The 27,492-nt window shown below is 42.0% G+C and overlaps 1 protein-coding gene across 1 annotated transcript in view; it reads left to right on the top strand.

The window, feature by feature from the left end:
• Nucleotides 1-27,492, top strand: part of HSPB8 (heat shock protein family B (small) member 8) — an 84,775-nt gene that overhangs the window by 37,758 nt on the left and 19,525 nt on the right. The window contains exon 2 of the mRNA XM_069214472.1: nucleotides 6,502-6,565. Coding sequence (XP_069070573.1) covers nucleotides 6,502-6,565 — 64 coding nt within the window. The remainder of the gene's footprint in view (nucleotides 1-6,501; nucleotides 6,566-27,492) is intronic.

Below are 27,492 nucleotides of genomic sequence, written 5' to 3'. Positions count from 1 at the left end.
TGGAGAAACAGAAGATGGTCCTAATTGGGGATTGTTTTGTTGCTTTTGTTCTGCCTTTTGTGTACGGGAGCTCCACGCTGGCCCCGTGGCTTCTGGAAGGATGGCACATGCAGCAGAGGTTCAACTGCTGGGGAACATTGCCAGAGGAAAGATCTGCTGATGCAACCCTGGTGCCGTGGAAGATCGAGGATTGGGGCTCGTGTACAAGTGATATATTCTTCTCCCACTATATTGTAGGGAAGACATTTGGCAACTCTGGCAACTTGGGAGTGTGCATGGAACCTGGGAGATGTTCAGGAAGCCAATGTGGTTCCTCTCCTGACTGTGACATGGGGTCACTCCTTCATCTTAGAGTAGAAAGAGTTTGAGCTGGCCAGCACCTGATGCCACACGTTCTTGGCTGCCACGTGGCTCAAGGAAGGTTTTCATATTGGCAAGTCTATAAATTAAAATTAAGAAACATTGTCATGAAAGACATAGGGTAAAAGGGGTACTGAGAACACTGCAGCAACTGTGAGTTGATACCTAGATACAGCCGCTCAGGAAAATGGAAAAAAGTGACAGAAATGGGCTGCCAAGGAGGCAGACAGGATGAATGCAAGAAGCTCTCAACATTAGTACATTGAGTTGTTGCCTTGCAACCTTGCTCTTAGGTTACAATGGTTCCTGTGAGAATGATAATGACGGACATTACTGTTGTCTACAATTAATGAAACATTAGTTGCAAGGTACCATGGGACAATCAAGAAAAGAAATACAACACAAAAAGTCCAAATATTAACTCCTTCATTTCATACATAAACAGTATATTTATTCAATATACTGCACCAAGCAAAAATGGTGAGAAGTGAAGACTGAAAATAGTGGTCATTGTGCAAGGTGATTCACACGATGTGGTAGTGGGTCGTCTAGTATGAACAACACATATGACAATATATAGTCTGGTAGTGTACAAGGAAGTAGGTTTTCAGCTGCAAACAAATAGATTCAGTTGCCTGTGGTAAATATGGGAGAGTGCCATCAACGTTTCTACCCTATGCATTTCAGAGTCAACATCAAGAGAAGCAATTTATGTGGCCCTTAATGCATCTCAAAAGAAGTAACTAGAGCCACAATAAATGTCACTGGATGAAAAAGGCTAAAGAAAAGACCAGGACTGTTAACATAAGACTTATTATGGGGCTGGGCTATAGATCCCAGTCACTAAAGGTAGACAATGGAGGAACCAGTGATTAGTGGGCAGCAGGTTGAACACACATCAAATGTGTCCCTTAAATTAAAATGGTACCATCTGGACAGGATTAGGTCCGATGGGCAATACAAACTTAAAGGGGAGCCAATCAAGGTATGAAAAGCTGGAGTTCACCCAGTCTGGCAAGCGGGGGACCTTTTAGGAGGACCTTTAAGGATCCTTTCAAAGCATGGTATTACTCTGACCTACTAACACTTTTTTGACACTGTATTTTTGGTAGACTACCAAGTTTTGAAATTTAAAACCATGAAGTTAATGATAATGTATCCATGTGTCTTTTTTCATATACGCCATTTATGAAGCTATTTGTAAATATGTCTATATACAATAATTAATATTCTGCAGGTGCAGCGTGGCGAGGGGCAAAGGAGACCCTTAGCTAGACTTTGGTTTGATCACATTAAGTGAGAAAAATAACCCAGGCACATTGATAATGGTTAATAGGACAGCAACTACAGCAACAAACATCAAATGTGAAATAACGGGAGACTATTTTTAATCCTCAGTTTTAGTCTTCCAAAGGCCTATGAAATGTACCTTCAAACGTGGTTCAGCTGGGAGGGCCCTGTGCACTTACGGCAAAGCCTGCCCATTAGCAGTAAAGCTCATAAATAAGTAATGAAGATTGATCTCTACTTACAATTTAGGCAAAGATTAGAGAAACATTCTGCATTCTCATCTGCAGAAACCTCTGATCCTCTCCTCCAGTTTCAGACAAACATCCACAAGCAGTGGTCAAGTGTATCAAAAACAGTGAGAATCTTATGAGAGGGTAGGTAGGCAGGACATGAAGCTGGGGGTGGAGGCTATACTTGTGGTTGACGCCAATGAAGTAGATTTAACAACAGGATGGAGGCATGAAGGTCAGTTCACCAAAATGCCAGGGGAAGCGGAAGTGACATCAGACGCCATTTGATCTTTACTTTCACTCACACACGTTTTCACATACACACATATTCACACATATGCACACTCTCAATCACATAAACAGATTCTCACCCGCAAGCACACACACAACATACATTTAAAACCATATATATATATATATATATATATATATATATATATATATATATATATATATATATATATATATACACACACACATATATACATATATAGAAAGTATGGATTTCACTATTCTTAGCTCTGCGTCTATGCACCTAGAAATTATATATATTGGAAAGGTGTCTTTTAAACTAGGCCCCTGCAAAATTTCTGTTATGTGAGTGTAATCTCTTGGATTTCGTGAATTGTGTGATGCACGCTGTGTGCACAATTCCCTGGTTTGCAAAACTCATCTTTTCACATGTTTTTTGCTAACATGAGCCTGATTTAATTAAAAATGTCTTGCTGAGAGCTAGCTTCTTTCAAATTAGACATTTTGTTCCTTGAGCCAGCCTCCTGTCTGTATCTTGTTTTAAAATTCCGTGCAAAGTTTGTCTTGATGTGCAATTTTTGTATGAAATCCAAACAAGAGTATTGCATTTAAAATGTGTAATTGCATGACATTGTCAGAAGCATTGTACATAGTACTCAAAATAGCGTTTTTCAAACAATTGATTCAAACAAACAAATAGGTCTATGGAAACACCCCACTTTTAACAAATGATATTCTAACCCAGTACTGTTCCTCCAAATATTAACACATACCACCTACTGCGAATTCAAAACTGTACATCCTTATGGAAGATTTTTTGCTGTTAATGCAGAAAAGATGTGAAACAAAATCTCAGAGCGTCTAGGAAAGACTGAAATGCGTTGGCGTTTCAGAAAGCCACCATGTAAATTATTGTTCTATGCTACGTTTTCTTTTAATACTAGTTAGCAGATGATTTGTTCTTATGACTGAGCGCTATGCGGTTGTCCTCTTTCTCCACAATTATCTGTCCTTGCTCTTGAACCTTTCCTTTCCCGTATTCGCTCTAATACATTAATAGCAGGTTTTCATTATGGTGATCGTCTGATTGTCTGATTATGCAGATGACATTCTTCTCTTTCTTTCATCTCCAGAAACATCTTTACTGTCATTACTTAATAAAATAACTCTCTTCTCTGCTGTCTCAGGTTATAAGATCAATAGGGATAGAAATGAAATTCTTCGGCTCAATAAATATACTATTAAACATGCATTTCTACATTCTGATTTTCAATGGGGGTCAACTTCTAAAATCAAATATGTAGGTATTTGGTTTGCAAAATCAGTGCAGAAATCAATCTCAATTGATGATAACGAATTATTTGTGAAAATTGAAAGCATACTTTCTGCATGGTACCCATTCTTTTTGTCTTGGTGGGGCCGCTGAGATTCTGTTAAAATAATGATTTCTCCTCTTCTACTATATCTTGTTTCTATGGTGCACTTTACTACCTCAAAATTAATTTTAAGACCCTCTAAACGTTAGGAATGTTTCTAGAATAATAAAAAAGCAAGAGTCTTGTTATCTCTTTTACAGAAATCAAAGCTTGAGGTTGGAGTCAATTTGCCAGATTTTAATCATTATCATAAAGCTTTTGGTAGGCGCCAGACCGGCTTCTGGCTTGCTGACTCAAACTTACCTTTTTCTCCTTTATGGATTGGTGTAGAGAGTCCTGCTTCACCCTTTTACTCCAAAAGAAGCCCTTTCTTTTTCTTCTAAAACGTCTCATATTTTATCCCTTATTTTTAAAAGTACCACGTCCTTAATAAAATCCTCCTATGTATTGGTTACATTAACGCCTTCTATTTTTTTTAGTATGGCATATAGCATAAGCCTATTAAAATTAATAATAGACCGATATATTGACATACTTGGAGATTTAGAGAGATTATGTGGATTATGCAACTATTTAAAAACGATTTCCCTGTTTCTTTTCCTAACTTTAAAATAATTTTCTAATGTTAACAATCCTTCAGTAAACATTTTTCATTACTTATCAATTCTGTTTTAGATGATCTTTTCTCCTTGCAAGATAACCCAATTTCCATATCATAATACCTTAGTATATCATACGTAGCTAGCCCACTCTTTGAAAAATTGCAAAGGAATCAACACTAGAGTTAATTCAGGAATTATTCTAAGGGATGAGAGTGGTGACCACAAGATTGTATCAGGAAAAACAACACCTCCTATCATTCTCAATTATTAATAACAATGACGGATAGTGGATGTATGCATTTGTTTCCCAAGAGGTTGGGCGCCTAACTAAGGTAAATATAGTCTGATCATATGTCCAAGGGAAGAGGTAAAGGTTAAAAAACCTTTAGTTTAAAAATTCTGCTCAACCACCCTACAGGGACAGGAGTTAGCATAAGGAGAGAAAGAATAACAAGCCTGTCTCAATAATATGATGTAGAAAAATCATCTATTTCTCTGTTATTAGTAATTTCCTTCTGTCCTTCCTCACCTGTAGTGGATTCCATGTCCCCTCAGTTTGAGGCAACACAGTAGCAGAACCTCTCTTGATGCTTCTTCCCCTGCAGTTGGGGTCTCCAGTACCACCATCGTCTGAAATGTAGGCAAAATGTTTTAGAGTTTGTTGTTCTTCAGCTAATTTGCATTGGTCATTTGCTTCCACCCTAGGCCGTGGGGCTGTCTGCCCTCCCACCAAGCATTGGACCCTTATTCTAGGACCCACGCTAATGCCGATATGGGAACAAGTGCAAGTTTGTACCCAAACTGGGATTTTAGGTGGTGGGATAATAGCCCACCATGCTAGTGTTTACCCACACAAATTTAGGCCCTCTAAACCTGTCAAAAATTGCGTGCATAAAATGTTCACATTTCGAGTTTGCAAGCTTAACATACATAAACATGCTATTCTCACATTATTTCCCATTCTACGGTCCAACACCTAGAAAGCCGTGGTGATTGCACACCCAATACACCCCACAACCGGCGGTTTACTAGCTGCAGAATTGCCACAAGGAATAGCCCTTCCCATGGAACGAGCGCCTTTTCCTGCATCTAAACCTCAACAGGGCATTGCACCTTCTGAATGCATTGGTGTCCAGGAGAAAACAGACATGGTTGACTTTTGGCAACCTACCCCTAACAGCATTCTCTGTTATTGCAACAAACAAATGTGAACAAAACATTGATTTCATTGTTTGCACTGCAGGCCACTTTTCTGCTCACCCTGAGTATTTTCTATTTATGTAGTGCCCAACAGGGAGGATTCAAGCAGTGACAGGCTTCTTCCACAACTTGCCTGCCAATTGCCATTATTGTTTTGAAAGGAAGTTTGGATAATGATGGTAGAGTTCACTTTAGAGTATCTACTTACGGTCGGTTACCGAGGTATTTTCTTTGCCACAGTGTTTAACTTCCTTTTTTTGAAATCTAAACATCAAAATATTAGATGCGAGAGACTTGGCTATCTACTTTGTGCTTTTTGTGTTTTTTTTGCAGTGTTCAGGATTAAGACGCATTGCTAATTGTAAAACAAGCTTCAAACTTTCAACATGTTTGTTACAAAATATGGAATGCTGTGTCAAACCTCGGCACCGAAGGTCACCTAGTGTGCTGGATGTAATTTGTTTTTGTGAATAATTACGAGCTTTTCTATCAGGGACATTGGTTTTCTTTCGTCCTCTTATTTCGAATGTCTCTTTCTCTCGTACGCCATTTCCCTGCTTCTTTTTCTGTTCACGTTTTCCTTGCCCATACTTGCTGTACTCTCTCATTCTGCCGTATCTCTTTTTCTATAAGCGGTTTTACTGTTAAAGGAATATTTAATTTTTCTGCTCGTATGCCTTCAGTTCATCCAACTGCACAAATCCCACTTCAGACACAATCGCCCGTTTGTTCCCAACCCGGGATTCTAACTCGTGCTGTAATCGTGCACCCTCTGGGTGTTTGCCTGCCCACTTTTCAGTAGGCAAAACTGCAAGTATTGTTTTACAGCAAATCTCAGATTACTATATTAGCGAACGGTAGTGGCGTTGTTTATCTCCTCTGACAAAGCATGGGGCGCATTGGGCCTGAGTTATAGTTACCTAAGGGTGCGAGTTACAGTTACTTGAAATAACTCTGCTGAATTTCTGTGGTTTTGTGTGAGTAAATTCAGAACCCGATTATAATGTCCCATTAACTGTGTATACATATATATATATAATATCGTGTGTATTGCGTACATATATGTTATGTGTATACTTTGTGTACTTTTTAATGCCTGAGTTACAACTAGACCTCTTTGTACATATAGATGTAGATTCTCAATGTACAAGATCCTAAAAGTTTTTTTCTTTGTCTTGTATACAATTGAAGGAAAACACGAAGAACAGCAAGAAGAAGGAGGGATTGTTTCTAAGAACTTCACCAAGAAAATCCAGTAAGTAATTCTCCAGTTTTTCTTTGGGGTTCCTAGTCTTCTTTCCGCACTTTCCACACTGAGGCTCCACTTAAGTGTAACCTGTATGTGAGCAGGTTACACTTAAGCGGGAAGCATGCAATGTAGTTCTTATTATTAATAATAAGTATTTATTGGAAATGGCTTTGTTCTGCTATTTCTAAGTACTGGTGATAACACATATTGCTATCACAGATTCAGTGGCATTCAAAGTACCAACCTTGGAAGGATGGAAAGCAAAATGCGGACTTAGTGGGATTTAAATTTGTGGCTTTCAAATCAAGTTTTGGACTGTAGGAGTGTTTTACTCACTGAGCCACCCTGTCAAATTAATCCCAAGCAAGGAAAAATTCAGAATATGTGTTACATTCTAATGGTGTGAGGAGTATTTGATTTCTGTATGAGGTCTGGGTACGACATTGCTACAGTGGGCTTTTGTGTGTGCTCACTTTCAGCTCTAAAGCTCAGGCATCTGGTTAGTGGGGAAAACTGCTCTCTTATGAAGTTTCAGAGATCTCCCTTCCTATAGGCTGACAATCAAGTGACTCCATGAGTGGAACAACGGATAGGTTACAGCTAAATAATTCAGATATGCAAACGCTGACGTCCTCATTCCGATTACTATCTAATTCCTGATTTGGTCAATAAGAGGGGTTAAGTGACTGACTTTGAAGCAGGTCCCTGACCCGCCATTTACTCAGATCCTGAACTTTACAGGGAAAAACACTGATTCATTTCTGGTCAATGACTGCAAGAATCCGTCAGCTACTCCATGTCAGCGATGCAGTCCCTGTGAGCATTTCACATGTTTGACTTCATTCATCTCGCAATCCCTAAAACGATTTGCTTTTTCCAGATTTTGTGTGTCTGTAGTTTTCTTCATGCATTGTACGACCCTTGTATAGTGCATACTGTGCCTGAGTCCCTTCAAGGTCTCAGGCTAAGTTAGGTTGTGGGTGGGTGCTTGTGCCCGGACACAATTTAGAGCTGTGGAGTTGAGACTAATAAGGGTGCATGTCATTGAGTCATAAAAGTGTTCAGAATGCATGCTCATACATTCTTTGGCTTCTCTGCAGAGCACACGGAGTAACTCTCACATATGTGCACTTGTAAGTTCCATTTTAGCAGAAAACGCACAGAGAGATACCCAAATACTGGCAAGAAGAAAGGTTGTGTGAAGCACTGGATTTTTGTTCACATGTTTTAGGCACACCCTTAATGACACAGGTCACACCTCTTCGAAGGTATTCCTAGTTATGGTTCTGTGGCCACACTCCTTGAGGGACTCCACCATCTCTGTTGTATTTTTCATCCCACTTAAAGCACTGGGTACAACTGATGTAGTAAATTTACACGTAGTATCACTGCATTTCGAATTACGTCATGTTTTCAGTATAAAATGCCAAATATGGAAGAATTTGACTTAGAAAAATTGTCCAAAATTCAGGAAAGACCTGCAGAAATCTCTGTGGAAACACCGATTTATAATGTTATTCCACTTTCCATAGTGGATTACTTGTAATCCTGTTGAAATTTGGCATCCTAGAGTTTTCAATGTTGCAGGCATCCTGGGTGTAAAATTACTACAGTGGAAGTCTCAATGCACCTATAATGTGTGTCTGAGAGGTATGACTGATGAATGAAACAAGGTTGCTCTAGTCATAATTTGCAGCATTAGACGGAGTGGCTGACTGTTGCCCTCGCAGCCCAAATCAGAATATGTAACTGTCTGCTTCAGCCCGACCGGCTTTGACCTCTTTGCAAATCTGTTTTTTTAGAGACCGGCGAAATTCAAAGCTTACTTTCACTATGTGCTGTCAAATGTATGCACATTCCGAAGGACTCGTTCACTTTAGTCAATGTTCTCTGCAAAGGACATTTCACTCTCCCCTGACCCTTTTCCTTTTTCCTCAGTCCCTCCAACCTATTTTTTCCTTCTTTATTCTCCTATCCATTGTTGCCCCTTCACCAGATAAATTAATAGATTCACTCAGTTGGAATAAAGGCTGGGGTTTTAAAAATAGTAGAGAGACACTTATCAATTGTCATCTAGTGAGATAATAGACTAGCCTAGAGCTCTTGTCGTCTGGTTTCCCTGGCAGCTTGCACTCCACTAACCACTGACCTACAGTTTTGTCCAGAAAGCATCCTCTCCAATCCTCCTTTTAGTTCTAAGTGTCAATAAACAGGTTTGTCATGCTTACCCAACGAAACCACGTGATTGGTCTTCTCCATCCATGTCCTCTCATAGCATTTAACAACACAAACCACAACACCTGCCTTGTGGGATTCCAAAAGCATTCCCAAACTAAATCTTGGTATCCTTAATAATGGGTGACTGCGGTAACGGATAAACAGTGGTAATGAGCAGCACAACCCCGCTTCACCCACCATATTGTGTGGCTTCAGAGGTGCCCTCACTTTAAAACACCCTACCCAACCTTTTCTCTATGTCCCTATTAATAGAGATATCAATATAGTTTGGCAGTATCGTAACACAATGATGACCCCCCGCAGAATATGATGATGAGCACAGATTCTTCCATATCTTATAGATATTCATTGGCACCATCTCATTTAGAGGCGTGACAAGCATTGTATTTCTGACAGTGTTCAGAAATGCCCTGTTTTCCGTACAATTGAATGCAGACATGGTGTAAAACGTCCCCTCATATATAAATGTCCTTCCTATGCCATGCTGGAAGGCTTTTTTTCTGTCCATGACTATCATCCAGCACTGTGTTACTTGATCGAAACAAGCATTTGCAATGCAATGGGTCTTGCATTTGCTCGAATTAGAGCTATTAGCATTGTAAATTCCTAACTGAACTTTTCTTGCCACATTAACTGAAAAGTAAAACAGTTGACATAAGCAAGCCAGTTCAAAGCGCCTCGGCTGCCATGAGCGTGAGTGCGAAGAAGAGACACAAAAGGCAAAAGAAGTCAGCTCGCAGTCAAACGTATCGGCAAACGTGCAATTATCCATGTAACAGAGTCCATGGCCAAGGTGGTAACAAAACTGCCCCAAGGAGGGGCAAATGTAAGTATTTACCAATGATAACAAAGGATTTTGGAAAGGCAGGCCCATAAACGAGTGATAGTGATGGTTGTGTGGTGGGTGTGGTTAAAAGCCCACAGATAGATTATAACAAGTCAGAGCAATTGCGCGCTCAACCTAAAAATACAAAGTCTCCTGCACTGCAGCGCAAAGCGAGAAAACTCCCAGTACACAAGCTGCTTTACTTTTTGTTTTAAAAAGCAAAAACACGCTTTGAGGGTTTGTCATTGAAAAACAATGTATCACAACGCGTCTTGACATGCTGCTGTGGCATGGCAAACTAAGATTGTTTATTTTTCACCAAAACGTGCTGCCACCATGCCAGCAGGAGCGGTTTTCATGAACAAAAGGCTGCCTAGTCAGATACCATTTCTAACCAGAAAACACCTCTGGGTCCTTATGACATGCTTCAGCCGATTTCCAGGAAACACCTTAGGCTTCTCATGACATGCTTTAGTGTTACACCCATCAAAGCAACAAACTAAGGCTCTTCAATCAAGTGGCAAGGTCCAATATAGATGGCTTCTTGGTTTAACACTACAGAAGGGGCTACAGTTAATGCATCTAGTGTGATAAAGCCCCGTGACCCTCTTAAAAAGGCATGAGGAAGCTGAGGGGTCACCCCCCAAAAAAGAGCAAATGTAGCTGAGTAGATTTTATTCTATGCTTGGTCCGGGTTTACTCTATTTAGGGGAATTTACAGAATTCCAGAGCATTACCCTCAGAAATCTACAGCATTCAAGCCCTTACCTTCCTAATGTTAAAACTACCCAGTTTTCAGGAATGTGTTTATCGTGCATTTTACATTATTTTGTCAAACCTATGTTAAATTAGTATTCCCTGTGCAAAATCACCTACACGAAAACCCTCTAAAAATATGAGAATAACTCTACCTTAGTTTGGAAACACACCTACTCCCCCCTTCGCAAGGTCATCTTTCAAGGATGAGAAACAGTGTGGAAATATTTTTTGTATACCAGCAAAATTCTAAAGTGTTGATTTTCCCAGGCGTTCGAACCATCCTGCTATAACACCCCCGGTGGCCTTTTCCTTACTCTAATACAGGCTTATGCAGAAAAGACAACACATTAGATGGACTTTTAGACATGATGAAATGGGGTTTCAGTTAATTGAATTCCACAATTCCTAATTATGTAAATGGAGATTACGTTTATGATTATACATTTTTGTTGTGCTCCATAGACACACCTACCAACGGGAACCTTTCACCCTTTTCATGGCGGGACTGTTTGCCAGGAGGCCATTTAGCCACTGATTCTAAACTGAGAGTCCTACATGTATCTCCTTGATACAGCGCATAGCCTGAAAGAGCCATGGCAGCCTTAGTGATTCCAGCTATATGGCAAACAGTTGACAACAGAGTAGTATGTTGGTAGAGATGCACACATACAGCTTCCAAGTCAGAACTGGCCCGTATCATGTTCCAGAGATGGTGTCTGTAGCATGCTGCGAAATTTGCGTAATATCCTTGTGCATAATTATGTGCAATTTTGGAAAAAGTCCACTTAATTGTGCAAAACACAAATCTGTCATTTTGCTCGGTTTTCTTTAGTGCAGTATGCATCCTTGCTTCCAAAACTGACCGGAGGATGCACTTTGTATAAAAAAAAAGAAAAAAAAACACAAGTGCCATGAACATGAGTCCCTCGCATTCCATGTGTCCATGTTATTGGGATGCTTCTGTGATAGCATTTTTTAACCCAGGTGACCCCTCCCCCCATCACACCATGTGGCTTAATGGTGTAATTTGACGACATTTTTCACGAAATGCTGGAAATTTAGCATAAAAACCATATCACATAATGCTGGAAATTACGTGACTTACACTGTGTAATTGAAATTTGGCCTCTGCCTACTGCACAGTGCACTGATTTCTAAGCCTACCAATGTGCCATCTTGTGACACAGTCTCTTTTTGGGTCCCAAGTCAATGGTGCATTTGACCCTTTTTTCAGTTTATATGTGAGGCACATGGGCAATGTCTTCCTTAAGCATTGTCTATTGTGCCAGCAGATTACTACTAGCAGTGAGATTTGCGTACCCTTTTCTAAGCAGACTTTAGATTGCTGCTTATTTTTTTGGCTGCCAACCTGAGTGAAGTGACCATCTAGCAGAAGACATAGTTTATAATTAGGCCAAAGGAACGAGTATTCCCTACTTGTGTGAGACGTTCATATTCAGTGTGTTGTCCTTGAGTGCAGTCTTCACTTCACATTCTCATTGGATAGGACAGGATATTATTTAATCTGGAGGACTCCAGCTAGTGCAAAACCCGTCACCTCGCATACCAAAGAAAGTTTCTCACACTGAACCTGTAACTCCCAATTTTTATGAACTTGTGGCACACATGTACAACTTTCCTAAGTAGCACTGCACATCTGCCAACCTTTCAGGTATCTGCATGACCTGCTTCCTCAGATAGCTCTTTGTGTTTTCCCTTAGGAGTGTTCTACCTACTTTTGCTGTTTACTCAAAAATCAATCTTGTGAGTGATAAACTTCCCAATTCTTTACATCCCTTCAGACTCTTTGGATGATTGCAAGTATTTTTGGTCACCGTCATTGTTGCAATGTCCAGCATGGCTGATTTGCCACAAATAAATGGTTTGAAGTGAGTACACCATAGGCAAAAGAGGAAATCAGTTGTGCAGTTGCGTAGGTGGTGCAACGTCTGGCTTTCAGATGGTGGGACTTGTGGCTATTTCTATCACCTCCACTTCACCTGTGTTATCTGGATATTCTTGCATTGACTATATTATCACCCCTTTTATCCTTTAGTTGTTTTACCACTTGTGGTCTCTCTCACTGTCCTCCTCTTACTGAATTCACGCTATTGAAATACTGCTTCCAGGAAGGACATTTTTATTGACTTGAAATTCAGGTTCAAGCTTACAGTAGGCTCCATGCCTCTACAGAACTTCATCTAATTTCCTCTTATTGTGCACCAAAATGCCCTTTACATTACAACAAAAGTGAAATATCCATTCAGTGGCGTGTCCTTTCCTAGACCACAAACTGTTCCACAACAATTCATATTATTGTTTATATTCAAGAAGGCACCCTTACGTCCTAGGCTATTCTGGCCTCAGATTTGCAGGAAGCATATGTACACATTTTCCTTAAACAAAGTTACCAGAGTTTCCTGAGCGCAATGCACCTAATATTTGTAATCCTAGATTTCATGCATGACAACTCTTCGTTCCTGTCAGGAAAGAGACATCAAAACATCGACATGGAACTTCGAAAAGGCAAGAAAGAAAACAGGGGGAAACATAATGCTCAATTGGTGTGAAATTAAAATCCTTATGTATCAATGCGGAGTAATTATTCTCATTCTACGCAGTTAATCGTACTACCAGGAAAACTGAGGTGTGATACTAGACCCACAATCTTACATCAGATGATAACAAGACATATAGCTTGTGCCAGATGACTGCATCGCCCATAAATAATCTGATCACGAAGGCAGCTCTGCAGCGTTGAGTTAAACCGTATGTTTCTCTACCGCCTCTCTTGCCCTTTGTTGCATAGTTCTGTTAAAGCTTTCCAATATAAACCAGCAACTTCCTTCACTTTACATGACACTTGTTCACAAATCTGAATTGCCCCTTCTCATCCATCACATATCACACTCCATTTCTTGACTTCTAGGCTTTTGTTGTATAAATCCGAGTAGTACTTTTCTGTGCCTTCTTAGAGAGCTTATGAACCTTCACAGACGCTCAAAGGCTTTTTTGTTTACTTTGCTTTTTTTCACACTTACTTTGTATTTCAATGCAACCAGGACATCTCTGTTATTCCTTACACTCACAATTGACCACAAAACTGTTTTCAATGCAAAAACAAGTTCCTGCCCAGAAAAACAATGCAGTATTCAGATTTTTTTTAAATTATAAAAAAATGTTACTATATTATGTTATATTATTATCCACAGACACAGTGAGGCCACTTAAGAGCGTTATTACTGAGAAGAGAGGATAATGGCACGAACAGAAAATCTAAAGGAGACAAGATTAGTGCATGTTGAAAGACAGAGGGCCTCATTATGACCCTGGCGGGCGGCGGAGGCCGCCCGCCAGGATCCCGCCCTCCATTATACCGCTCCGCGGTCAGAAGACCGCGGAGGGTATTATGAGTTTTTCCCTGGGCTGGCGGGCGGTCTCCAAAAGACCGCCCGCCAGCCCAGGGAAAAACTCCCTTCCCACGAGGATGCCGGCTCGTAATCGAGCCGGCGGAGTGGGAAGGTGCGACGGGTGCAGTGGCACCCGTCGCGTATTTCAGTGTCTGCAACGCAGACACTGAAATACTTTGCGGGGCCCTCTTACGGGGGCCCCTGCCGTGCCCATGCCATTGGCATGGGCACGGCAGGGGCCCTCAGGGGCCCCGCGACCCCCCCTACCGCCATCCTGTTCATGGAGGCTTTCCCGCCATGAACAGGATGGCGGTAGGGGGGGTCAGAATCCCCTCGGCGGCGCAGCAAGCTGCGCCGCCTTGGAGGATTCTAAGGGGCAGTGGAAAACCGGCGGGAGACCGCCGGTTTTCCCGTTCTGACCGCGGCCAAAGCGCCGCGGTCAGAATGACCAAGGGAGCACCGCCGGCCTGTCGGCGGTGCTCCCGCCCCCGTTGGCCCTGGCGGTAGAGAACCGCCAGGGTCAGAATGAGGGCCAGAGTGTTAAAAAGTACTCGCTAATACCCTTGGAACATTTTTGAATTTCTTGTGGTCTTGGATTTGAGTTGAGGGCACCCACAGTCCGAGGGAGGGCACTTTGATGGGGAGGAAGCATCAACCACTGCTCTTGTTTTCACAATGGTTGTTGAATTGATCCTTTTTGTAGATATTCAGCCTTTAGGAAAATAATGATAGATGTACATAACAATTCCACCTTCATAATGTATAGATTAATGTTGGGTAGGATCACAGGAGTTAAAGAAGGCGACAAGCTAAGATGTTTTATTTAAAAGAAATATGTTTAGAAGAAAGTCTTTTGATAACTCTAAAGTGATGTAATTTCATGTTTTGCATAAGAGAAACATCTGAGCTTCAGAAGAGTTGGCCAATGACGACATAACTCTAGTCTCACTTTTTGGAAGTTTTAAATACTTGTAATGTTAGATGGTTTATGGAGGCTGACATAAAAAGCCACGTATGTTATAGTTTAGCTACCGAGCCATGAGGGAACCTGACCAACAGGTGCTTGCTTTCTAGGTAGATTGCCCTAGAAATACACCCTTGTTCTAGCAAGGCTCCACATCTTGACCTTTCAGTATCTGAGTCTCCTTTTTGGATCTGAAAACGAAGCAGGAACCTCAATTTTAGACATTTTGAGGTTGACATAGATATCATTTATTGGGTCAGCTGATTGTGTACTTCTAGCCTGGGGCTTGCTGCCAGTACCCTTATAGTTTCCATGAAATCAGGTGGAATGGAATAGAGAATTATTTCAGTCTATAAAAACTTCTGTCACCCTCATTGAGTTCAAATGTCATTGCCATGTTATTGTTATAATTTATCCCCAGGTTCCTAAAACAGCCCTCATATACAAAGAGGGAAATGCCTCTACACATGCACAGTGAAATATGCCTCTAAGGATAGTTTTTGTGCAGGAACGCACATCATTCTGCACTAAACCTATCCCTCCCACAATGCAGGCACCCTTGCACTACCTGCATTGGCGCTAGACAGCTATAAGCGCACCAGCTGTGGGATAAAGCTTAACTGAGCCATAGCTTTGTAAATATGGCACAGTTTGGCTCTCTCACATTCATGCAATGTAGCACAGCAACTTATTGCCTGGTGGTGCATGATTTTTATATACGTCAGTCCTCCTTTCTCTGATAGTCCACTCCTGAATTGTAAAATTATGTGGGTGTGTCCCCGTAAAAACTGTCACCATATACCTTTTTATGTGCTCTTTTTTACAGATACCCAGGTAGGTATCCCATGGCCCTAGAGGGGTGTTCATAGCATTGGTCTCTGCTGCGGAAAGGAGAACAGGCATATGCTCTCCACCTACTTCTTTGGGTTAGACTCACAGGAATGTAGAGTATGTTAGAAAACTGACAGATCTCCCAGAGAATCCTTTGTAGGGTATTTATCAGGAATCATGCCCCTGGATAGCTAAATTAAAACAAACACATTTTCTGTATATAATAATTAGTGTGTATTTTGTGTAATCAAATGGTCACCATAATAATTGATTAATCCATAACTCAGTAATATTAATATTATGAGAATTAGTAAACAGCTGTTGGAAATGACCATTGTTTGCATGGCATTCTCCCAGATTTTTTGCTTTCCTTTGCTGAACCCATTTTTGTTGGCCATAGGACTTTGTGCACTGTACTTTTGCCAACCAGCACCAAGGTGTTTGTGCTCTCCTTTCTCAACATAGTAGAAATTAGCATGCACCTAACTAGCACATTTAATGCCTAGTATATGTCACTACATGTACCCAGGGCATAGCAATAAAAAACTACTAGTTGGAGGCAGCACTTATTGTAACACCGACTAAATTAGCTCTGTAAAATGTGTTGCCAAATCTGCCATTGCAAACTGGGTGTACAGCTTTAAGTTGCCATTTTTACCTAGCAAAAGGCCTACACTTTCCTTTCAATTCTTATAAGCCACTGCTAAGTTAGGCCCTACATGCCCATAAGGCAGGGTGAATGGTATTCAAAAAGTAGGACAAATCTAATTGAAGTTTTACGTGTCCTGGCAGTAAAAAACCTGCAAAGTATTTTCACTGCGACAAAGCTACCTCTCCCTTAGGTTAACACTAGTTTACACAATTACCAATAATAAGTGCTTAATTCAGTTTGAAAGTAGGTAGAAATGGTTCAAGGACTCATATTAATAGAAATTAAAAATTCAACGCAAAGGTCAAGTTGGATCTTATTATATTATTATTTTAGAAATGGCTTTTTTCAGAAATTTGTCATTTTCCTGCCTAAAACCAAAAGGCTTTCCTGCCAGTGTCCATCTGTTACCTAACCTCATTTATTCCACTGTGGTGTGAAATGTCTTCCTCCCAGACAGTAGATATACGGTCCTGAGTGGGAAGGGGACTCCTCCCTTGACAGGATGGCCTCGGGGCTGTGCCCAGCTCCTTCTAGAGCTTCAAAGCATGCCTACTTTATCACTGGCAAATGAAGCTCATGCCTAGGTCTGCCTCTACATTGTCTCTTTAGTCAAGATGGCACCAAACCCAGTGTGGGTAGAGGTACTGACCAGAACTGTTTTAGGGGGTGGATAGAGGCATGCTCTCTACCAATAGGCTGCTACTTGGCATAAAAAGCACCTCAGACCTCTCTCATCAGATCAGTCCTGGCCTTATGAAGAGTCAAAAAAAGGACTGCCCTACTGTCTGAGATACTTGAAGGAACACTGGACCTTCATGCCTTGAACTTAGGCCCACCGAAGTGGCTCCATGTGTTAGTTGTCTGGCCTCCTGTATAAGCTACAGCGACACATCAAGCTTCCAGAGGCCATTTGCCTGCAAGAGGCCTTTCCCTTCAACTGTCTTGCTTGCAAGCACCACCTGGACTTTCCTTCAGCCCTGCTGCAGGCCTCTGTTGGAATCAGTCCTAACCCCCACTTAGTGCCCTCCAGGCACTGGACACTTGGCTTTTGTTAGAGTGCACTCCACGGATCCCCAAACTGCAAGGAATGGGACTTAAAAACTTTTTGTCACCGTTCTGCTTGAACAGCCATTAGAGACCAGGACGAAGGTTGAAGCCACGGGCATCAAATAGCCAGTCGGCATCAACTTGCTGGTTTGTTCTACTGAAGGAAATCTCACTTCCAGAGAAGTTTCCAATTCGAATGTTTAGAGCTTTATTAGAACCCATGCCGAGCATAACCCATTGAGGCCTTACTGAATGCAAACTTTCCCACCTTCGTTTATAACCACACTGGATCCCTGCTCTTCAGTAACCTGCCATCATCAAGTCCAACTTCGGATCCAGCTTGCAGCTTCCTCCGCCAATGACTCGTGAACAACCACTTTTTCTCCATAAACCTTTCTAAGTCAGAAGGTAAATTTTCCACTGTGACAACCTAGTCCCTGTATACAATCTGTGGTCCATCAGCGTCGGCTTTAACTTTTAACTGTCCCTTTGATATTCAAGACTCTATATTCCCAGCCTATAGTGTTTATCAGACAACTTTAATAGTCTAATCTTATTTGACTTGTGACATTATATTGTGATGCTGCCTTGTTTCTAAAATTTGTATTTCTGGACACATTCTGCAGACCTCGAGGACGAAAATATTGAGAGGGTAAGTGCAAATAGTTAAGTGTAGATTTACTCTTCTTAACTCCACATCTACGTACTTTGAAGATATATTTATCATCAAGCAACATATATATGGAGTTATATATACAGTAGTAAAAGTTTACCTAACTATAGAAACTTACCTTCACAATATTTTTGTCCTGGATATTCCTGATACCATAATTTGTCTCACAATATTTGTGGTTCCCTTATTCTCTGTAAACACCATTTAGTGAGTGACCTAGGAAAGGTGGAATGCTGAAGGGAGCCCTAATGTTGCATGCTGTTCCCAGGAGAGTAAATAAAATTCCTGCAGTGGGTGCATTAGTCTAGTGAACCATCAGACCGGGCTTACCCTTGCTGTCCATGACCCAGCACGCTCCTGTTCTGATGTGCGATCTTTGGCCGAAAGACTTTGCATTGTAGTATTCCTAAATGGTGTGCAGTGCAAGCACAGTTAAAGAAGTCAAGCACTTGGCAACTGTCCCATTTTGAGAATTATAATGGTAACTTTATCTGCTAAACCTAGCACCGTAACAGGACATTCTGATATTTTTTTAAATAGTTTTCATCAGTATGCAGCAGTTGTCCCTCAAACATGATTGCTATTTGTGTGCAACCACAAATATTTAGAAAAGCCTCTTCAGTTACATCTAGGGTGCAATTTCTCAGAGTATCTTGCCGGCCTGTAGCTTATCACCCTTATTTGGATGGTTTCAATTTCCTTGGAGTCATCGCCACGCTTTCAACAAGATTCTTCCTTTATAAGTCATTTGTATCTCACTTATTCAGCACACCTTCTTGACACTCCAAAAATATTTCAATAGTCATTGATTTCAAAGGAGCACGCTCTAAAAATACTTGATAACAACCGCTCTGTAGACTAGTGCAGGGAAAGGTATGCTTTCCCATACCTTTTCTCTATTTCTCTATGTACTTATTTATCATGGACAGCATGCTATTTCTAAAAAAAACTGGTTCTCGAATAGTCGATAACAGCACATAGGCCCTCATTCCAACCCTGGCGGTCTATGACCGCCAGGGTGGAGGGCAACGGAAGCACCGCCAACAGGCTGGCGGTGCTTCCGGGGGCATTCTGACCGCGGCGGTAAAGCTGCGGTCAGAAAAGGGAAGCCGGCGGTTTCCCGCCGGCTTCCCGCTGCCCCAGGGAATCCTCCACGGCGGCGCTGCAAGCAGCGCCGCCATGGGGATTCCGACCCCCTTCCCGCCAGCCTGGTTCTGGCGGTGGCGGGAACGGGTGTCGTGGGGCCCCTGGGGGCCCCTGCAGTGCCCATGCTACTGGCATGGGCACTGCAGGGGCCCCCTAACAGGGCCCCACATTGATTTGTGCACCCGTCGCACACCAGCAACTCCACCGGCTCCATTCGGAGCCGGCATCCTCGTTGCTGGTGCTTTCCCGCTGGGCGGGTGGCCTTTTGGCAGTCGCCCGCCCGCCCAGCGGGAAAGCCAGAATTACTGCGGCGGTCATTTGACCGCGCAGCGGTATTCTGGCGGGGGAACTTTGGCGGGCAGCCTCCGCCGCCCGCCGAAGTTAGAATGACCCCCATAGTGTAGTACGTTGATATTGACGACACAAACTACAGTGGTGGGATTGAGATATTGGACACGGATGTTTGACTGATATACAGTGAAACATCAAAATAAACATAATTTAGACAGGTGATATTATATTGATGCCTGATAGACTTATTTATAGTTTGTGACTGTGTATGCCATTAGTTGTTCTTATATTCTATGCTGATAGATTGAGTTAAAGTTACATATTCTTTGTGGAATACTGTTGCTTTCTTCCTTGTAAGTGATGGGCTGCATGCAATTTGTTGATGTGTGTACAGTGCGCTGAAACCGTTTGGTTGAATAGTGCTCCATAAAAATGCAAACAAATAAATATATAAATTTCGATTTCATGAGTTGGCTTTCCAGGGTAGTTTTGAGCTCACTGAGTCCTAGCCTCTTTTTCATTTATCCTATCATTCTCAGCACCTTACAGTGACCTGAGGATGGTATAAAGGGTATTCTCACCTACCATACCTTGGGGCAGTCACTGAGAAGGGTGTTGCCATACAGCATCACAACAAGATTGAAACCAATGATCTCTTGCATAGCTCCCAATCTAGACACTGGTCAAAATGGAGACAGTCACCAACTACGTGTTCAACGATGCTGTCCTGATCTCCAGCAGTGACTGTCCTTGGCACGTTATCCTGCTCAACTACTTTGCACGTTTTAATATAGTAAATCTCTAATCTCCTTTCTCAACGCCCTTCCATCACCAACGAGCCTTGTTGAAATCAGTGTTGGAGCTAATAGAGGCATATAGGGGTCCATCGACAACCTGCCTCGCCTCCAAACACACACACACACCCCACACACACACACACACTTTGCTTGCTGTATTTTCCAGTGGCGCCACCTGCCTGGCTTCGGGTGACTTCACATAGAAGCTTACATTTGCAAAAGCTGTCTCCAAGTTCAGTCAAACAAGGAGACTGTAATTTTGCAAACAAACTGTGGAATTTAAAATTTAAAATACCTGAGTATTCGTGCTGCTGGGATTGCGTACAAGGGCCCATGTTTCAACATTTGGTGCAAGAAGGGTAGGTTGAGATGACATCTGCTGCTGTTGTCTCTGAAAGCAGGTCAGGGTCAGACTGGGACAGTAAATAGGCCTGGGCACCGAGTTAAACGCGACTCCACATCAGGAAATCAGATAGTTAAAACAGTGGAACATGTTTGCAAATCAGGACACTGTTAAACTTTTAAAGACAAGCTCTATTGGTGTTTCTCAAATTATGGGACACTGCATGCATTTCAGCTTGCTGTTTTAGGGTAATATCAGCGAAATTAACATTAGAAGCCGACCACAATATCATAAAACAGACCCACAAACAGCCAAAAACAGCTCATTCACTGATCTGTCAGACCAGCCCTTGGGGCACTGCCAGATTGCCTCATAAACCACTCCGACCCGGAACCAGGCTTCGTATTTCACACTACTAATCAACAAGACCAACCGGGCTGTTCTAGTTGAACGCCAATATGTCCTGGAGTGACCTCTGCTGCTTCTACTTTCAAGACACTCTGTATCTGATATTTAAGTATAAGCAACTTCCAGATGAGTAACAGTTTTTTTTTTGTTTTGTTTTTTAAATAATGCAATACACAAGAAACGGTTTTGGCAGGCTCGTTTTCATCCTGCAGCTTATTTTCTTTCCTCATTCCAAACTCTGTATTTTCACGGAGCTGGAAATGTGATGCTCATTGAAAGACTGCTTCCCCTTCTGTCCAATACAATTGTTATTCGAAGGTGTATCATTCTTACATAGATGATATAGGTTTGTTGTGTTGTCATTTGTGCAGTGTTGCTGCATGCTGTGCTCTGAACTGCATCTTCATTTTGTACTAACACATCTATGTGCTGCAGACGCCCTAAGATGCCTTTGTGAGTCCGAGTCTCGGAAGGATTCTCTCTGGACCAGCACAGCCTACACAGGCCTCCCAATTTTCCCAGTTCCATACATGAGTAGCTCAACCAGTCCATTTCTTTTATTTGCATTCTCTGCAAATTGTTGTAAGATCAGGATTACAGATCAGAAAATGCAAAGAAAAGGCCTGAAAATTATTAGCCAATTACACAAGCACATGGGGAATTTGAAGAGGTATTCCAGTAGTACAGGAGCACCACTCAGCTCTGCCACATGCAGCCCTGTTAGACCTCTATCGTGGAACAGACCAGTGCTGGATGAAAGCACCAGGTGAGGGGTGCATGTATGTGTGGGCGAAGGTGCTAGGGAACTGGAGATGTGCTTGTGCTTCCCAACCTTTTGACTTCTGTGGACCCCTACTTTATCATTACTGGAACCCGGGGGCCCCCACTGAATCATTATTGGAATTCGGGGACCCCCCACTGAGTCATTACTGAAAGTTGAGGACCTAATCTGTTAATATTATTTACCTTCCTGGACCACAGGTTGGGAACCACTGGATTAAACCAAATTCTCACAGTTATCCTCTATGACTTTTCCCAAGCGCAAGAACTTCTGACTGTCAATGAATGCTTATTGTAGATAGAGACAGAGTACTTCATCTCTCTGTAACACCACCTTGAGAGCCACTGAGATAAAGGAACGAGGTATAGTGACTGTCTTTCCTCAAAATCACACAATTTAATAAAGTGGGGGAAACTGTCTTTTGAAAGCAGGGCTCCTTACCCTTAATCTCTAAATAGGACACCAGCATTTATTACCTGATTCTCCCCACATGCCTTACATTCTTTTTCCACGTGGAAACGATGAACTACATGTCCAGTTTGTTTATGGGAACGTCTTAGCGATTTTGTACCTCATTATTTCAAGCACACCATTCTGATGCACAATGCCTCTTCTTAAACCTGGTCAATGCTTGTAAATGATTTATTTAATCACAAATCCTTGCCCAGATTTACTTAGGTTCAGTAGAAGTGCTCACGTTACACAAATGGCAGTGTCGTTCAACGTTTGCACACAAAAGGATTTTTGTGCTCAATGTGTTTGGGAGCGCAGTTCTAAAACTTTGCAATATTCCCAATCATATGTGCAATTTCAGCACGATGACACATATAAGATTAACATATGGATGATTGCGGGCAGATATTGGTATTGCAGGATGTGACTAGACTACAGATTTTTGCATTATTCCTCTAGGACGTGACAGTTAGGTAAGGTGCCAATGTAAAGCTGAGGTTCTGTTCAATTAGAATCTTTGTAGCTTTACTTATATGTATTTCCATAGTAGAGTTCATTGCCGAGGACCATTTGGTTATTGTTAGCCAGTTAAGCAGTTGGGGGGCTCTTCTATTATAGCTATGTATGCTAAGGTATAGGACTTTTCTTGCTGGAGCATTCCAGAAAAGAAAGAGTTGGGTGCCTGATTAAAGAATGTCTGCATAGTCTACGTGAGACATGACAAGGACAATGGTAGCCTGCTGCTGTTGTGGAAAAACTAAGTGCAGCAAGAAGTGTGAAAGGTGTTGCCTGGTGACGAAAGTGCTTCTTGTGACCATTTCCACTTGGGGCACCTGTGATAGGCTGAAGTCCAAGATAACTCCTAGATTTCTTACTTCCGTCATGTCACTGGCAGTGAGTTGGGTAATTTTGGCCAGACGGACGTAGGCTGGTTTCTCCTTCTGTCTTCATAGGATACATTCATGGTTTTGGAAGAGTTAAGCTAAAGGTGTTAATCAGCTTCCATTGGTTGATCACTCTGAGGAAATGGTCAAGTCCTAAGCTGTGTTTGTTCGTCGTATTTTCCACCTTCAGAATGACTTGAGTGTCATTGGTATAGCTGTAGCATATTAGGTTGTAGGATTTGATGTGGTCCAGTAGTGGACTGAAGTAGGTGTTAAAGAGGAGTTGTGAGATGATTAAGCCTTGAAGTACTTGGTACTGAAATGAGGTGATGAAAACAGAGGATGTGAGAAGATGTTAATTCTGACCAAGAGTCCAGTCCTGAATGGTTCCTTGGCTGCTACGTTTCTTTAGACTCTATGTGGGATTAGTGGTTAGCGGTGTGAAAGGCAGCAGATATGTCCAGCAATGTAGTTGATAAATGTTCTTTAAAATATATGATCTGACTATCTTAGAAACTCTTGGTGGCAAAAACCCCCAAAGACCCCTTCAAATGGTTGGATGTTCCTATTGCCTTTGCTCAATCAGCGCCACAGAGAAATATGTCCCAGTTAGGAAAGAGCCTTTGCACAACAATTTGTGTGCTTCATTGCACCACAATTAGTGCATGTCAATAGGCTGTGGCATCTACAGCAGCTGCACAGGGAAGGCTGCATTTCGGCATTTAGGTAGCTACTACATATTGTACCGCTGCATGACATCAGTAAAAGCTGGGCTAAAGGGAGCTAAAAGTTGGGGAGCGTCAGATGTCCAGAGCAGGAATGCAGTTGCTTTACGTTTTCCCATGTACCTTCATATGTTACTGGTCAACGTATGGACACAAAGTTCAGGCATATGGTGCCCATATCTGCTTAAAATGTTTCGCAGATGTCAGTATACCTTTACACATGGGCACTCGTTCGAGGTGCATTGTAGAAGAAATGAAGCAGTACATCACTCTCTATGTACTCATACAGAGCAGACTGTTAATTTCCAGCTTTAAACTGGGCAAGGCAGCCCCCTGCCGCTTCTGTGTACCACAGCAGAGGGCTGATGGCAGGATAATATGTGATATTGCCTGAGAACTAGCTCAGTGCCATGTTTTTCTTCATTTTCCTCCCTGCACTGCTGCAGTCAAAGAACTGTTATAGCTCACACCTGTCCCTCCATGAGAGATTTTCCAGATGAAAAACACGGTACGCTAGCCATGTCCGCAGAGTGCTTGATGTATATTGCACTTCTGTGGCGATGAAGGATGGGAAGTGGAGCCAGGAGGGCGCAGGTGTTCAAGAAGGGGCAGGGAATAAATGACTTTGAGGACAGAGTAGTGTGACGGGAAGGAAGGAAAACAGGTCTCTGTCAGTGTTACTAGTGCCATATTGGGACTCCATAAAATCTTTAAAGCAGTAAGGTTGCATAGTCACAAGATGTCATTCAACACAACAAGAAAACTGTCCTGTACCAAGAGTCTGTTGGTTCCTAGAGACTCACCATTTCCCATATTTATTCCAAAGGAATTTCTTGTGAACTGAAGATACTTTTGGAGGTACTGAACTCAATTTTCTAGCTGTCTCCTTACAAAAAACAAAAGGCCATTCCTTATTTGATCTCCTAATAAAGTTAGATTGGAAGAATAGTTACTCACATTAGAGCCTTAAACTGTACCATTGCTTTGCCCCACCACACGAGTGACTTTTTTCAACACTCTCAGGATTTAAGGCACACTAGTCCATTGAGACGTTATGTTTTCATGCTTTTTCACCCCCATAAATTGTGTTCACATTACAAAAAGCTTTCAAATCTAATCTGTTTTAACTTTCATCGGCCGGATATAAAATTATGTTTATAGCAAAATGTTAAATACTTGTATTATTCTTTTGGGGTCACCTTAAAACAAATCCAAATCTATGTTGAATTTGGAACAACGAGCTACAGCTGGTAGGCCTAGAGCTTAGCCAAATATGGGGCCTGTTCCCAAAATGGGCAAAATATTGTTAGCAATCAAAAAAATGTTTTTCATACAGGATGTAACTCGAACATAGCTGCGGACACATATATCTGTCATTTCTCAAAGCAGAGAAGTGGTTTGTGCTTGTGCTCCCAGGGAGCCTTTCAACCCTCTGGCACCAGAATCTGCCACTAGTTGGAATCATCCTGCAGTGCTCCTATCTTCTGAATAGTAGGGCCCAGTGGGTCCATGAGTGCTACTGTAGATTTCAAACTGTCCCTGTCATCTGAGGCGGGTTCCATGGCTGTATCCTCTTACCAGAATTTTTCAAACAATATATTTAGCCCGGGGCATATTGCTTGCCAGAATGGATATAAGTGTTCATTAGTATGCAGACTACACCATGATCTACTTGAAAATATAAATGGACGTCAACATCAAACATGTAGGCTGGCTGCCTTACCACCATTCATGCGTGGAGGTCCAAATCTTCCGTCATGCTGAACCCTGGCAAGACAAAATCCATACTCTTCACCTAAGAAAACTAACAAAAAGAAATACAAAATTATCTCTCAAAGGAAAATCTGAAAGGCTTCACTCTTAACGCACTTCACATGCAAATAAAGATCGCCTGACACCACCTAGTGCTTAATTTGTAAATAAAAAGGCTGCTGCAATTAAATGTGCAAGTACGGAATACTGAGGCAACGTGTTCCTCAAGCCATCCCCGGCCCCTTCAATCCATTAAGCCCCTTCAGCTCACTCTTGCAGCGTTTTGCTTTCTCCCATTGTGACGCTTTTTAGTTTTTCTCTTCCTCCGTCTTTACCTTATGTGTCCTTTTCTCGCACTAAATGCTTGAGGCAGAAAAATAAGCACCAGCCCTCAAAAATAAGTGCTGGTGCTTAGCACCGGACACAACAAGCACAAATTAAGCACTGGCACCACATGATCCTGCTCCACATGGAGAAGGCCTTCTTCATGACATCGAATTATTAAGCACCATGCAGTCTCCAGTTCTGTCACATCCGGATAGAGAAATTATTTAATATTGCCTCCCCTAGCATGGGAACCACAATAATCGCAGTCAGCAGTGGCACCTTCGATAACTGTTTAAGACCTTTTCTCCTGTGAAATACTTGACGTATGTCTATTGAAAACACATGTATGGATGGCTTAAGGACGATGTGGATGTCAGTAGTGAGTTTAAGTAAACAGTCAACTGCAAACCAATATTTATCATTTAAGTTTCAAGTTCATAAAAGGTAAAAGGAACACATTTTTACAATATTTTCCAGTTCTTTAAAAGTAAAAGGCTTCAACTTTTCTAACATTCCTTTATATTATTAAGCTTCTGACAAGTGGAAGAGGTCTAATTCCAGTCTCCGTGACTGCTCAGGATTTCAACTGGCCCATGAAAGATTAAGGAGCCATGTCATACCTTCTCCGACCCCTCTGTAATGACGCCCTGTGGCCTGAGAAATTTAGGTGGATTAGCACGATCCCTTTAGTTTGACCTGTCCCGGTTTTTGTTTCTCAGAATCTGGTCACCCTACCTTGGGGTGACGTGACCAGCTGCATCGTCCTAAGGCACCTAAATTCCCTTCATTCCATTACTGTGTCTTCAGAGCATTACCTCGTTCCTGGAAAATGCTGAATGCTTGTTGATCCGCATTTGTATATGGTGAACTGGACCAGGGTTTGTTTTAAAGCTCCCTAATTATGATTGTTTGGTTCCATATGACTAAGTGTGGACTTGTTTGTCTTCTTTACTAATATTATTGTTCAGCTGTGCGCCCTTATTAATTACGTATTTGTTGCCATTGGTGACAAATATTTTCATATACTGCTGGATCAAACCACTCCCTCATTACTCTGTAATTGCAATAAATGGAGGGGCATATTTACAAGCCCCGTGGCAAGGTCACATGCTGCGCTGTCCTGCGCCACCTGGAAAGGGAAGAAATGCTCCCTATCTACAAGATATGAAGCATTTCTGTCCATTCTCCCTGCGCTGGTGATCAAATTGTTGCCTAGCGCCAATGCAGGCACCCTTGCACCATGGTGCAAGGGTGTCTGCGTTGTCAGCAGGATTGGTTTTGTGCAGGAAGGGGCACCTTCCTACACAAAAACAATCTTAGGAGGCATTTTCCTCTCTCTGTGTGCTGCAGAATTCAGCACACATAGAAAGAAGAAACAACACAGAGAAATAAATATATTTCTCCATGTTGCACCTGCCTTGGGGAGGTGTGAAGTTTCGAAGCATTCCAAGGTTTACAGATTCTAATAAATCCAGGAACGTCTCAAAACCCATGGTTACTGTGTGGGAACACCCATTGCAATGCCCATGGTATGGCTCCCTGTCACAGTATAAGGCAACGCAGCTACTTGCACTGCATTGCCTTGCTCCATATCTACAAGGCCATGAAAAGACATGCAAAGTCCTT

Source organism: Pleurodeles waltl, chromosome 11, assembly GCF_031143425.1.
Source record: "Pleurodeles waltl isolate 20211129_DDA chromosome 11, aPleWal1.hap1.20221129, whole genome shotgun sequence".
NCBI lineage: Eukaryota > Metazoa > Chordata > Amphibia > Caudata > Salamandridae > Pleurodeles > Pleurodeles waltl.
Note: the sequence above shows the minus strand (reverse complement) of the source record. Positions and strands in the feature narration are given on the sequence as shown.